General features: G+C 43.0%; 1 protein-coding gene across 4 annotated transcripts in view; it reads right to left on the bottom strand.

The window, feature by feature from the left end:
- LOC119977858 (palmitoyltransferase ZDHHC20-B-like) overlaps positions 1-14,879 on the bottom strand; it is a 130,398-nt gene that overhangs the window by 44,793 nt on the left and 70,726 nt on the right. For all 4 annotated transcript variants that reach the window (XM_038819116.1, XM_038819117.1, XM_038819118.1 and 1 more), the window contains exons 6-7: positions 9,363-9,395; positions 7,737-7,857 (exon numbers count right to left, since the gene is read on the bottom strand). In XM_038819116.1, the coding sequence (XP_038675044.1) occupies positions 7,737-7,857; positions 9,363-9,395 (154 nt within the window). The remainder of the gene's footprint in view (positions 1-7,736; positions 7,858-9,362; positions 9,396-14,879) is intronic.

Below are 14,879 nucleotides of genomic sequence, written 5' to 3'. Positions count from 1 at the left end.
GATATCTTTACAGCATCCTTGAGCACGGGTGAGGTCCCGGAGGACTGGAGAATTGCTAATGTTGTCCCTTTGTTTAAGAAGGGTAGCAGGGATAATCCAGGGAATTATAGACCTGTGAGCTTGACGTCAGTGGTAGGCAAACTGTTGGAGAAGATACTGAGGGATAGGATCTATTCATATCCTGAAGAAAATAGACTTATCAGTGATAGGCACCATGGTTTTGTGCAGGGAAGGTCATGTCTTACAAACCTAATAGAATTCTTTGAGGAAGTGACAAAGTTAATTGATGAGGGAAGAGCTGTAGATGTCGTATACATGGACTTTAGTAAGGCGTTTGATAAGGTTTCCCATGGCAGGTTGATGGAAAAAGTGAAGTCGTATGGGGTTCAGGGTGTAGTAGCTAGATGGATAAAGAACTGGCTGGGCAACAAGAGACAGAAAGTAGTGGTGGAAGGGAGTGTCTCAAAATGGAGAAGGGTGACTAGTGGTGTTCCACAGGGATCCGTGCTCGGACCACTGTTGTTTGTGATCTACATAAATGACCTGGAGGAAGGTATAGGTGGTCTGATTAGCAAGTTTGCAGATGATACTAAGATTGGTGGAGTTGCAGATAGCGAGGAGGACTGTCAGAGAATACAACAAAATATAGCTAGATTGGAGAGTTGGGCAGAGAAATGGCAGGTGGAGTTCAATCCAGGCAAATGCGAGGTGATGCATTTTGGAAGATCAAATTCAAGAGCGAACTATATGGTCAATGGAAGGGTCTTGGGGAAAATTGATGTGCAGAGAGATCTGGGATTCAGGTCCATTGTACCCTGAAGGTGGCAACGCAGGTTGATAGAGTGGTCAAGAAGGCATACAGCATGCTTGCCTTCATCGGCCGGGGTATTGAGTACAAGAGTTGGCAGGTCATGTTACAGTTGTATAGGACTTTGGTTCGGCCACATTTGGAATACTGCGTGCAGTTCTGGTCGCCACATTACCAGAAGGATGTGGATGCCTTGGAGAGGGTCCAGAGGAGGTTCACCAGGATGTTGCCTGGTATGGAGGGTGCTAGCTATGAAGAAAGGTTGAGTAGATTAGGATTGTTTTCGTTGGAAAGACGGAGATTGAGGGGGGACCTGATTGAGGTCTACAAAATTATGGGAGGTATGGACAGAGTGGATAGCAACAAGCTTTTCCCAAGGGTGTCAGTTACAAGGGGTCACGATTTCAAGGTGAGAGGGGGAAAGTTTAAGGGAGATGTGCGTGGAAAGTTTTTTACGCAGAGGGTGGTGGATGCCTGGAACGCTTTACCAGCGGAGGTGGTAGAGGCGGGCACGATAGCATCATTTAAGAGGCATCTAGACAGGTGTATGAATGGGCGGGAACAGAGGAAAGTAGACCTTGGAAAATAGGAGACAGGTTTAGATAAAGGATCTGGATCGGCGCAGGCTGGGAAGGCCGAAGGGCCTGTTCCTGTGCTGTAATTTTCTTTGTTCTTTGTACAGTCTTCCAATGCAGACAATATATGGAGTGCTGCTTAAAACCTAGAAGGTTTTCTTGTGGATGACTGGTTAATTAATGAATGAAAGATGAAATTATGTCTGGTTTTCTTACAATTTGCCTGATATTTACTCCACACACCCTCCAACAACACGAGTGCTAATCTTGAATGTCAGGGTAGAAGACCTTCAATAAAGTGGCCAAATTGAAAGCAGATTAAATATATTTTCTATATGCAGCTATCCTAACAGATTTGAATATTTTATAAAGTCTTCATGATTTTATTTGCTGCGCATGTATTTTAGTAAGAAGTCTTACAACACCAGGTTAAAGTCCAACAGGTTTGTTTCAAACACGAGCTTTCGTGTTTGAAACTCAGCACCCATGGACCAGTTGAACCAGGAACATTCCTCGTCACAATCGATGTCTCGGCACTCTACACCAGCATCACCCTAGACGACGCCATTGCTGCAACAGGCTCAGTCCTCAACACTGACAACTGCCAATCTCCAGACGCAATTCTGCAACTCATCCGCTTCATTCTAGATCACAACGTCTTCACCTTCGACAACAAATTCTTCATCCAGATGCATGGAACAGCCATGGGGACCAAATTTGCACCTCAATATGCCAACATCTTCATGCACAAATTTGAACAAGACTTCCTCACCACACAGGACCTGCAACCGATGTTATACACCAGATACATCGATGACATTTTTTTCCTTTGGACCCACAGCGAAGAATCACTGAAACAACTACACGATGAGATCAATAAATTCCATCCCACCATCAGATTCACCATGGACTATTCTCCAAATTCTGTTGCATTCTTGGACACACACATCTCCATCAAGGATGGTCACCTTAGCACTTTGCTTTACCGCAAGCCCACAGACAACCTCACGATGCTCCACTTCTCCAGCTTTCACCCGAAACACATTAAAGAAGCCATCCACTATGGACAAGCCCTCCGTATACACAGGATTTGCTCAGACGAGGAGGAGCGTAACAGACACCTACAGATGCTGAAAGATGCTCTCGTACGAACGGGATATGGCGCTTGACTCATCGATCGACAGTTCCAACGCGCCACAGCAAAAAACTGCACCGACCTCCTCAGAAGACAAACACGGGACACCACTGACAGAGTACCCTTCGTCGTCCAGTACTTTCCTGGGGCGGAGAAACTACGACATCTTCTTCGCAGCCTTCAACACATCATCAATGAAGATGAACATCTTGCCAAGGTCATCCCCACATCCCCACTACTGGCCTTCAAACAACCGCGCAACCTCAAACAAACCATTGTTTGCAGCAAATTACCCAGCCTTCAGAACAGCGACCACGACACCACACAACCCTGCCAGGGCAATCTCTGCAAGACATGCCAGATCATCGACTTGGATACCACCATTACACGTGGTAACACCACCCACCAGGTACGCGGCACATATTCGTGCGACTCGACCAATGTAGTCTACCTCTTACGCTGCAGGAAAGGATGTCCTGAAGCGTGGTACATTGGCGAGACCATGCAGACACTGCGACAACGAATGAACAGGCATCGTGCGACAATCACCAGGCAGGAATGTTCCCTTCCAGTCGGGGAACACTTCAGCAGTCAAGGGCATTCAGCCTCTGATCACCGGGTAAGCGTTCTCCAAGGCGGTCTTCAGAACACGCGACAACGCAGAATTGCCCAGCAAAAACTTATAGCTAAGTTCCGCACGCATGAGTGCAGCCTCAACAGGGATCTTGGATTCATGTCGCATTACATCCACCCCCCACCATCTGGCCTGGACTTGCAAAATCCCACCAACTGTTCTGGCTTGAGACAATTCACACCTCTTTAACCTGTGATTATCCCTCTCCCTGGATCTGTAATGATTTGATTACCTGCAAATGCTTGCATTCCAAGCATTGTCCAGCATCTCTGACTTTGTCTATATAAATGTTTCTGGAACATACCTCGCCATTCACCTGAGGAAGGAGCTGCGCTCCGAAAGCTCGTGTTTGAAACAAACCTGTTGGACTTTAACCTGGTGTTGTAAGACTTCTTACTGTGCTCACCCCAGTCTAACACCGGCATCTCCACATCATGTATTTTAGAGCAAATGATAATAAGGCATTTCAATGCAATATTTTAATATAAACACTGCTGACTCATTATGAAGATTAAGGAGAGTCGCACTATCAGCAACCCTTGTTAAATTAAAGCCTTTAAAAAGCAATATTCCTCCAATCTCTCCAATGGCATGATTCCCAAATATTTGGCTGAAAAATATAATCTTCACATCAAATTCCCCAAAACGTGTAATGGGGACATAGACTTTTGACAGGTCGGATTGTGATTGCTTGCATGATTGCAACACCTCCTTCAGAACAGTTGAGGAGCACATTCTACCACCTTATTCTTAATGATTCATTAAGAATGGCACATACCTATAACATCCTTAGGCATTTTGCAATTTTTTGTTTAAATGGAAGGATTATGCAGTGGAAAAGCTAGCAAGGAGAAATTACTGCCCAACAGCACAAGTTCTTGGAATTGGCATACAGAGTTCAATAGATAATGAGCTGTTTTAGGTTCCTGAATACTCTTGATTCAATTCCTTCTCAGTATGGAGGGTCAGCAAGTCCTCCAAGGCGCTCCCTGCTCACCCAGCAATAAATATATATTAAAGATTTCAACAAAAACATGATTCAATAAAATGAGCTACATTGAATCATATTTTTTGTAATGGTTTTGAATTTCTCAATGATATAGATAAAACTCCCTCTAAATAGGAAAAGTAGAGCTGCTTATCCATCAGGAAAAAAACAATCATCAAAATTAGATTTGGAACACAAAATATAAAATCTATCTTTCCATTTGCTTACTTCTACTTTTAAACATTGTATCACTCAAGATGATAATTGGCAACCTTTACTTCTGTGAATTTTAATGCAAAATTTATCTTACAACATGAGATGGCATTTATGATACATTTAAAGACTGAAAATGCAGGACATTATAGTAGTAACTGCTAAAATGACAGGGGAAGAGAACAGCACTGAAAATGACAATGTAAGGGTTGATAAAGACTTCATACAATAGGAGAGATTCATACACAAAATGATCAAAGAATTAGCTAGTACCTAATGGCCAACAATAATGTATTAATTTAAATAAGATTTTAAACTGATGTTTCCATTTATTAGCAAGCATCATTAAAACTGCAGGGATAATCTCATTTAAAGCATTTCACAGAAAAAAACTGGGAATTCATAGACTGTTACGCTGAAAATAAAAATAATAAATTAAACAGAATGCAGTTATAGCTAGTTATCAATTTAATTGAAAAAATACACTTGAGCTGTTGTAATATGTATAATTGATTTGATGATGATCGAAAAACAAAATTAAAACATATAGTTTTGGTGATACCAGCTCCCAATTCCTCAGACACAAAAATGGACATGAGTACAATATCTGAAAGCAATTAATATTCCACATCTTGAACAAGTGTGGAATTGAGTAATTGGACAAGTGGAAGATAGCCCTTAACTATGCCTTGCTTTAAAAAAAACACTAATCAGCAAATTATCTTAGAAACAGTGTTCCACATTTACGGTTTGTGCTGCAACATTTGTGTTGGGACTCATTGTTTAACTGAAATGAAACACAAGAAAATGTTGGACGGGCAATTACTGCTTAAAGAAAGAGCTATTCAATTGAGAAACAATGGTTGAATTGCCTAAACAAAGGGCAAAGCAAAAATCCAATTTAAAATCAAAAACAACTTCTTCAGCAGAAGCAAACAAATTGATCGTCAGAAAATTATGTTAGTTTTGTAGCAAATAGCAGGAACACAGCTAAAATTGGGTTATATATCTGTCATCTGGCTACTTTGTTACAGTTGAATACTTAAGAAAATTAAAATACTTCAGCTTCACAATTAAAAATAAGGAGATAATCCTCAAATTGACATTTTTATTCTGATATTTTTACTCGAGAGAATTTTTAAGACATTAGAACTTTTCTGAATATACTTGGTGGTATAAAACAACCAAGGAAGTGTCTTCCAAATTTAATCCTAGAAACCCAGGCACTTTGCAATGCTGGTCCAGCAAGTTTCAATGTCCTAATGCAGATGGAGATTAACATGAAAGATAAGCCCTTCAAGTAGCTCATTGGTATTTCATTCCAAATATTTGGATCAGAGCAAGAGAAATGACAAATGGAAATCCATGTGAAATATCCCAGATTTTTTCAGGAAATTTTCTGTTCTGGAAAAACATATGTACCTAATGCTCGTTAGAACCTGTTAACATTTTCTACCAATCACATACATCAGTAACCCAAAGATTTCAGTAAGCAACAGTCAATGACAAGATAGCAGTCCTCCTAAAAGACTATGTAAATGAGATTATCCTAACAGTTCGCACATTTGCAAATTTAAAGGATATTTTAAAGTGCATGAATGGCAATTAGGTACTAAAATCTTGCTCACTTACTAAAATCTGGGTCTCTAAATATAATGGAGCAATTTATATAGCTGTTGTGAAATTGACTTTCCCTTTAAATAATGTCCACGCCAGATAAACGCATACCCAATCCACATCCACTTTCCACTGTGTTTAAAACACGTATTTCCATTCAGTCCCATTGTCTGAAATTCTTGATCCAAGAAGGCTAGATGGAAGTAATGAAGCAGCACATGCTCATATTATCAATAGGACCTAGGCCAGTATCTAGCCTAGCTGGATGGGATGAATATCTCCTCCCTCTGCTGCTTCCTCATGAAATGAGGCTATAGCCTCAGTGAAATTCCTACTGGTGTCAAATTATTGAGATTTCAACATCAATTGCCAGTTTTAAGTATGACTGGTGCCCAAGATAAAAATCACACTGGAACATTATCAGTGCTCGTTAATTTGGATTAAAGTGCACTGTTGAAGCAAAGTATGGGGATTTGAAATCCATTCCATGGAAGTGCTTAACACTGGTACTATGTACAAAATATAAAAAGAAATTTTTTGATCATCAACACCCTAATCTCGGTGATCACTAAAATTCTTAAGTATGGTATTTTAGATTGATCCTTTACCCAAACTTGTGTAAATTACTTAACTATTCTGTTAATAATCCACAATTAAATAGAGTAAATTCAAAATTTTCACACAGGGACTGCAGTAAATTTCAGAAGAGGGGAAGTCACTTTTGTGTGAAATATGTTTAACACGTGCATGTTGTGTTTATACTGAATTTCTGCATATTTAGATGGGTTGTAGATGAAATCATTCGCCAATCAGTTGTGTTAACTACAGTTCAAAGGTTACACGTTTATCAGGGTTGAACTCTCCCATGATAGTTCCAGAAAATAAAACTTTATTTTTAAAATTATGCTACTATAAATATCAAAGTAATTGTGCAAGTTAGACATTTAAAAATATGATCAGACTCTATCAAGTTTGCAACTACAATAGAACCCCAATTATCCATGCTGCCTTTATCTGCAAGGAGAGTTACGTGCAAATTCTCAAGTTCATTCACCTACACTGGTCCTGACAGATCTGTTGGTTTAAAGCTACCTCACTTACAAACATAGCAGTGTGACCTGCTGATCAAAATGCTCAATGATGCAACAGTATACCCCCAGTTACTGGAGCTGCATGCTCAACTCCAGCAATCCTGTCAACAGCCTCTACAGCACTGATTTCAGCAATTACCGACTTGAAAGAGTTATTTAAACATTGGCAAGTCACATGGTTAAACTGTCAGGTTGTTTGAATTTATAAGGTTGTTGCACTTAGAATGTTAGAGGCTGTCGATTGAGCGGTGTCTGTCTGATAATATACTGCTTTCAACACTTAATTCAGTTGCCCAGAAACAATTATAATTGGGAACAAATCTTGGGTCTTTTGTTGATTTGCATGCTAGCAGATAGTATGAACTAGCAGCAAGTTAAGCAATAGTATGTGTTTCTGGAGGAGCGGAAGTAGGTTGGTAAGCTAAATGCTGCGACAGAGATGGTGAGGAGGTGTACAACATTCAATGCACAGGGCAGCATTCAGTGATATAATTTGAGACTTTTGATTGTCTACTAATTTTCCAGGGAGAAGGACATTTGGATAATTGAGGTTCCAATCTACAGTTTTTCATCAAGACTTTATCATTTTAAATGGGAAAACAAAATAGAAGTTTCACACACTTCTACAGAACATGCAACAGAAATGACTCAATCATAAAATAAAGATAAACTTACTGTCCAAAACTTGATGAAATATTGTAGCACAGTTGCTGCAATGAACAAACAGTATAACAAGGAATATGCCAAAAAAAGCATAAAAAATTTGTAGTTCGAAAATCCCACACAATTATTCACCCTAAGAGGAAACAATTGCAGGTTATTAGGCAATATGTAGAGTGCATCCAAACACCAATTTACTACAAAATTTCACATTAATCAATTATCATAAGCTTGCATAGGGGCCAATGATTTATATTTTAATCTTTGAATATAAACTGAGGAATGGATTTGAACAAAATGCTTGAAACCACTTTCTGTACAGGCAATTACAAAAAATGAGGTATTTCACCTTAATTTATTTCCCCATTTTTAACCAGATCTTTACTCACGTCTTTAATAATGGTTTAGTTTATTTGTTCATTATATAGTCTAATAAATATAGGCAAGGCAGGGCACCTCAGTCCAGTCTGATGCTCATCCTGGCCTATGTGGAAACTCCAAGAACTTCTCATGCCCTGGACAACCACAAATGCGTATCGTCAGCTGGAGCAGTGCTTCTCAAAGTGTGGTACGAGTACCGGTGCCGGTACTCGAGCCATCATCTGCCGGTACTTGGGAGTGTTTCCAGAAAAGAAAGAGACAGTAATCCTGGATTGGCTTGTTTCGCTTACCGGTCCCTGGCACATTGAAAAAAAAACTGCCGGTACACCACATCAGATAGTTTGAGATGCACTGAGCTAGAGGACCTTGAGTTCTAGAATACAGAGCTTGAGCGGCAGATAAAGTCACTGCAGTGCATCCAAGAGGCTGACAGTACGTTTCTAGAGGTAGTCAACCTGCAGCTTACATGTTTGCAGATGGAGATGGTGTTTGCAGATGGAGATGGAATGGGTGACAACCACACACAGGCAGAGTGTGAAGGAAACCCTTGATTTCATTTTGTCTCAGATTCAGATCTGGATATTGGTTAGGGTGATAGTTCTTCTGGGGAATACAGCCAGAGCCAAGTCTGTGGCACCACAAGTAGCGCAACTGTAGAGGGGGACAGGAGGACAGTAGAGAAAGCAATAGGGATAGGGGATTTTATTGTTGTTCAAACCAAAGGAAGGTATACAGTAGGGTTCATGGCGATTGGTGCAAGGACCATTGCTTTTCTTGATTATATATTGACGACCTAGACTTTGATGTGTATGGCAGAAAACTTAGAAGTATTCGGAACTTTGAGGTGGATAGTGATCAGCCTCAAAAGGAAATAGGCTAGAAGAAATGGGTAGACACATGGCAGATGAAGTTTAATACAGAAAAATGCAAAGTGGTACATTTTCGTGGGCAGAAAGAAAAGGCTATAGAAAGTAAATGGTCCAAGTCTAAAGATGGTGTAGGAGCAGAGGAACATGGGGGTATCTGTGCACAGAGGCACAGAGTACACAAGCAAGAATGTTATAATGAAGCTTTAAGAAATTCTTTTGGATCTAAACTACAGTATTGTGTCCAATTCTGGGTACTGCACTTTACGAAGGATTAGAGCGGGTGCCAGAAAGGTTCATGTCAATATTCCTTCAGCAAAAGATGTTTTCACTACAGATTACTTCACTTGTTACTTAAGTAAAACTAAAATGTATACTGTATGACATAACATACCAAGGGCAATGATGATCCATTTTTAATACACACCTGAAAAACACAAACGTTAGCACAAAATTAATGAGGTTTTGTCTATTGATTACATAGATGACATATTCAGCCCATTGGGCTGCACGGGCCCTTGGAAAGAGCACCCCACTTAAGCCCCATGCCTCCACCCTATCCCCGTAACCCAGTAACCCCACGTAATCTTTTTGGACACTAAAGGGCCATTTAGCATGGCCAACCCACCTAACCTGCACATCTGGACTGTGGGAGGAAATCAGAGCACCTGCAAGAAACCCAGGCAGACACAGGGAGAACGTGCAGGGTCCGCATAGACAGTGGCCCAAGCTGGGAATTGAACCTGGGACCCTGGAGCTGTGAAGCAACTGTGCTAATCACTGTGTCACCATGCCGTCCAGATACATAGCAGATAGGAGGAGCAGGCCTTTTGGCCCTTTGAGCCTGCTCCACCATTTATCACAATCATGGTTGATCATCGAACTCAATAGCCTAATCCTGCTTTCTCCCCATAGCCTTTGATCTCATTTGCCCCAAGTGCCATATCCAGCCGTCTCTTGAATATATTCAATGTTTGAGCATCAACTACGTCCTATGGTATTGAATTCCTCAGGCTCACCACTCATTGGGTGAAGAAATGTCACCTCATCTCTGTCCGAAATGGTTTACCCTGAATCCTCAGACTGTGATCCCTGGTTCTTTACCCACCATTGAGAACATCTTCCCTGCATCTACCCTGTATAGTCCTGTAAGAATTTTATAAGTCTCTATGACTCATTCTTCTGAACTCCAGCGAGAACAATCCTAACTTAGTCAACCTCTCCTCATATGACAGTCCCTCCATCCCTGGAATCAGTCTGGTAAACTTTTGCTGCATTCCCTCGAGAGCAAGAACATCCTTCCTCAGAAAAGGAGTCCAAAACGGCACGCCTCACCAAGGCCCTGTACAATTGCAACACATCCCTGCTTCTGTACTTGAAACCTGTCACAATGAAGGCCAACATAACATTAACCTTCTTTACCACCTGCTGCATCTGCATGCTTACCTTCGGCGACTGGTGCACGAGGACACCCAGGTCCCGCTGCATACTCCCCTCTACCAAATTGCAACCATTCAGGTAGTAATCTGCCTTCCTGTTTTTGCTTCCAAAGTGAATAACCTCACACTTACCAAAGTTCTACTACATCTGCCATTGATTTGCCCACTCGCCCAACCTGTCCAGATCTTGTTGTAGGATCCCTGCATCCTCATCACAGTTCACCCTCCCACCAACTTGGTATCGTCTGCAAACGTTTAAGATATTACAATTTGTGCCCTCATCCAAATCATTAATATATATTGTGAATAGCTGGGGTCCCAGCACTGTTCCCTGTGGCACCCCACTAGTTACTGCCTGCCAATTTGAAAAGGACCCATTAATTCCTACTCTTGTTTCCTCTCTGCCAACTAGTCTTCTATCCATCTCAATACACTTCCCCCAATCCCAAGTGCTTTAATCTTGCACAATAATATCTTTTGCAGGACTTTGTCAAACGCCTTTTGAAAATCAAAATATACCTCCTCAACTGGCACCTCCTTGTCAACTGTACTGTTTACATGTTCAAAGAATTCCAACAGATTTGTCAAGCATGATTTCCCCTTCATAAATCCATGCTGACTCTGTCTGTTCCTGCCACTACTTTCTAAATGTTCCACTATAAAGTCCTTGATAATGGACTCAAGATTTTCCCCACTATCGATGTTAGGCTTACTGGTCTATAATTCGCTGTTTTCTCTCTACCTCCCTTTCTGAATATTGGAGTGACATTCGCTACCCTCCAATCTGCAGGGACTGTTCCAGAGTATAGAATCCTGGAAGATGACCACCAATGCACCCAGTATTTCCATAGCCACCTCCTTAAGTACTCTAAGATGCAGATTATCAGACCCTGGGGATTTATTCATTTTCAATCCCATCAATTCTTCAACGAAGCTAAGCTAGCAAACTGATCTACTTGACTCATTCCACGAGACTGTCATTGTGAATAGATGATGAGCTGTGTGTCAATCAATTATTTTGAGATGGAACCTTCAATGGGGTTTTCGGCTTAATTTTCAATGATTTTCAGAATTTAATTATTTTAGCCAGTTCTCATTTGCATTCATTTCAGATATTATGATGGTTTTCAGCTGTTTCGCCTTTCTAAAGTTGACATTGATGCAAAATCAGGTGAACTCTCAACAATTGTTTCTGTAAACTGAGAATGTCAGCAACTTTATTGAGTCATAGAGGTTTACAGCATGAAAAAAAGGTTACATGCAATCTGTACACAATGTGTTGTTTCAGTTGACGTGCACAAATACCATAGTGGTATTTGCTAAATGTGGTCATTCCAGCAAATGTGTGATTGGAACAGTGTCTGTCCCTCTTTCTTTATATTACCAATGTATTTTATTACTACAATGCAAAACAAATAGCAGCCAAATATGTCCTTCACAATCTCAGGACACACTAAAGCACTTTACTGCCAACCTTCTAACTGGAGTCACTAGTTATGTAGGAAATGTGGCAGGCAAGTTGTGCACAGTAAGTCCCACAAACAGAAATGAAATAAATAACAAGATAATCTGATTTAGATGTTGGTTGAAGGATAAATATTAGCCACGAGACACAAGGGATTCCATGCTCTCGACGGCATGTTAGCACACTGGTTAGCACTGTAGCTTCACAGCGTCAGGGTCCCAGGTTCGATTCCCGGCTTGGATCACTGTCTGTGTGGAATCTGCACGTTCTCCCAGTGTCTGCGTGGGTTTCGTAAGACATGATGTTAGGTGAATTGTACATTCTGAATTCTACTCGGCGCCGGAGTGTGGTGACTAGGGGCTTTTCACAGTAACTTCATTGCAGTGTTAATGTAAATCTACTTGTGACACTAATAAAGATTGTGAGAATTGTTTGGATTTATCCAAGTGCTGACGTTCAAGCAATGTTGGACTCATTACAAATATGTATATCATTGGTCTTCATGAAAGTATTCTGATATTTGTTTAATTTGTGGTTTCAGCAAACATATTTATTTTATTAAAAGTAAATATTTTAGGAGGCTGGATTCTGGTATGGACATTTTGGTGACAGTCACAGCATAGAACACAGAACGGTACAGCACAGTACAGGCCCTTCGGCCCACGATGTTGTGCCGACCATTTATCCGAATCCAAAGTCAACCTAACCTACACCCCTTCAATTTACTGCTGTCCATGTGCCTGTCCAAGAGTCGCTTAAATGTCCCTAATGACTCCTAATCACTCCACCACCTCCGCTGGCAGTGCATTCCGCCCACTCACCACTGTGTGTAAAGAACCTAACTCTGACATCTCCCCTATACCTTCCTCCAATCAACTTAAATTTATGTCCCCTCGACTTCCGGTGGCGGCGATGTCCGAGTGAGCCACACATTCGGCGGGCTCTCACTCCTGTGGGCGTTTAGGGGCTGATTCCCCGCGATAGCGGGACCACGGACCTGAAGGAAGGCGGCAGCGAAAGTGCTGAGGAGCGGGCTGCGGCACATGGAACAGCGGGAGTCCAGGAGGAAGAAGAAAAGAGAGAAAAAGGGACAGAGACAAGGACCTGAAGAAACTTACCTAGAACCTAAGATGGCGGACACACGGACCCCGGACTCAGCAATCCAGCAGGCGCTGAGTAACATGCTCCAGGTAATTAAGTCCAGTTTTGAAGCGCTGAAGCGGGACAGCTTGGACCCAATCCAGAAAACGGTGGATCAGCTGAACCAGAGGCTGGATGCGCAAGATGTTAAATTTAAGGAGCTGGGAGATGCGGTGGAGGAGCAAGCGGATGCGCAGACGGTTGCGGCGCTAGAAGTTGACAGGCTGAAGGAGCGGCAGAGAAGACTGCTAGACAGAGTGGAGGAGCTGGAGAATAGAGGCCGCAGGAACAACCTGAGGATGGTCGGCCTCCCGGAGCTGGAGGGGGCAGAGCGTGAGTGTGAGTGTGAGTGTGAGTGTGAGTGTGTGTGTGTGTGTGTGTGTGTGTGTGGCCCCTCGACCAGGCTCATCACCTGGAACGTCAGGGGACTGAATGGGCCGGTTAAGAGGGCGCGGGTGTTCGCGCGCTTGCGGGCTCTGAGGGCGGACGTTATTATGTTGCAGGAGACACATCTGAAAGTGTCTGACCAGACCAGGCTAAGGAAGGGCTGGATTAGCCAGGTCTTCCACTCGGACTTGGACTCAAAGTCCAGGGGGGTGGCAATCATGATCAACAAGTGGGTGCAATTTGAGGCGGAGGGCATAGCCGCAAACAGGGGGGGCAGATACCTGATGGTACAGGGCAGATTGGAGGGGAGAAGAGTGGTGCTGGTGAATATATATGCCCCGAACTGGAATGACGTGGACTTCATTAAAAGAGTGCTGGGGAAGATCCCGGACCTGGACTCTCGCAGGCTAATAATGGGGGGGGGGGGGACTTTAACATAGTCCTTGATCCGGCTTTGGATCGGTCGTGTCCCAGAACGGGTAGACTCCCAACAATGGCAAGGGAGCTGAAAGGGTTTATGGAGCAAATGGGGGCAGTGGACCCCTGGAGAGACAGACAGCCGACAGGAAGGGGCTACTCGGTTTACTTGCACGCCCATAAAGTATATTCTAGGATAGATTTCTTCGTACTAAGCAGGGATTGTATAGGGGAGGTAAAGAACACGGAATATTCGGCAATTACTATCTCAGACCATGCCCCGCACTGGGTAGACCTGCAGATCGGGGGGGGGCGAGCTACCAACGCCCGCAATGCAGACTAGACGTGGGACTGCTGTCGGAGGAGGGGATCAGTGAGAGGCTTCGGAGGTGTATGCAAAATTACCTGCAGGTGAATGACACGGGGGAGGTCTCAGCGGTGATCTTGTGGGAGGCGCTAAAGGCAGTAGTGCGGGGGGAGCTGATTTCAATTGGGGCCCACAGAGCCAAGGCAGACCGGGCAGAGATGGATAGATTGGTCAGGGAAATGGGTCGGATAGATGAAGAGCACGCGGAGTCCCCGGGGGAGGTTTTACTCAGGGAGAGGCAGAGGCTACAGGCGGAACTGGGGGCATTATCCACGAGTAGGGCCGTGGAACAGCTTAGGAAGGCGAGGGGCGTGGTTTACGAACATGGGGAAAAGGCTAGCAGACTGTTAGCACAGCTACTCAGGAGGAGGGAGGCGGCCAGGGAAATAGGTAGAACAGGGGTGGGCAAACTACGGCCCGCGGGCCGCATGCGGCCCACCAAGATCAAGTCATAAAAAAAAAAAAAATTAATAAGGTTAATTGGGGGGGGGGGCTGTTGGGTTACTGGTATAGGGTGGATACGTTGACTTGAGTAGGGTGATTATTGCTTGGCACAACATCGAGGGCCGAAGGGCCTGTTCTGTGCTGTACTGTTCTATGTTCTATTTTCTATATGAGGCGCCCAGAATCATAACCGGGTGAAGCGCCATTTTTGAAAAGTAGAGAAAAAGAGGGCTAAAGGCAGGATGCCGCCGG

The sequence above is a fragment of the Scyliorhinus canicula genome, chromosome 14 (genome assembly GCF_902713615.1).
Source record: "Scyliorhinus canicula chromosome 14, sScyCan1.1, whole genome shotgun sequence".
Taxonomy (NCBI): Eukaryota; Metazoa; Chordata; class Chondrichthyes; order Carcharhiniformes; family Scyliorhinidae; genus Scyliorhinus; species Scyliorhinus canicula.
This window is presented reverse-complemented; position numbering and strand designations above follow the sequence as displayed.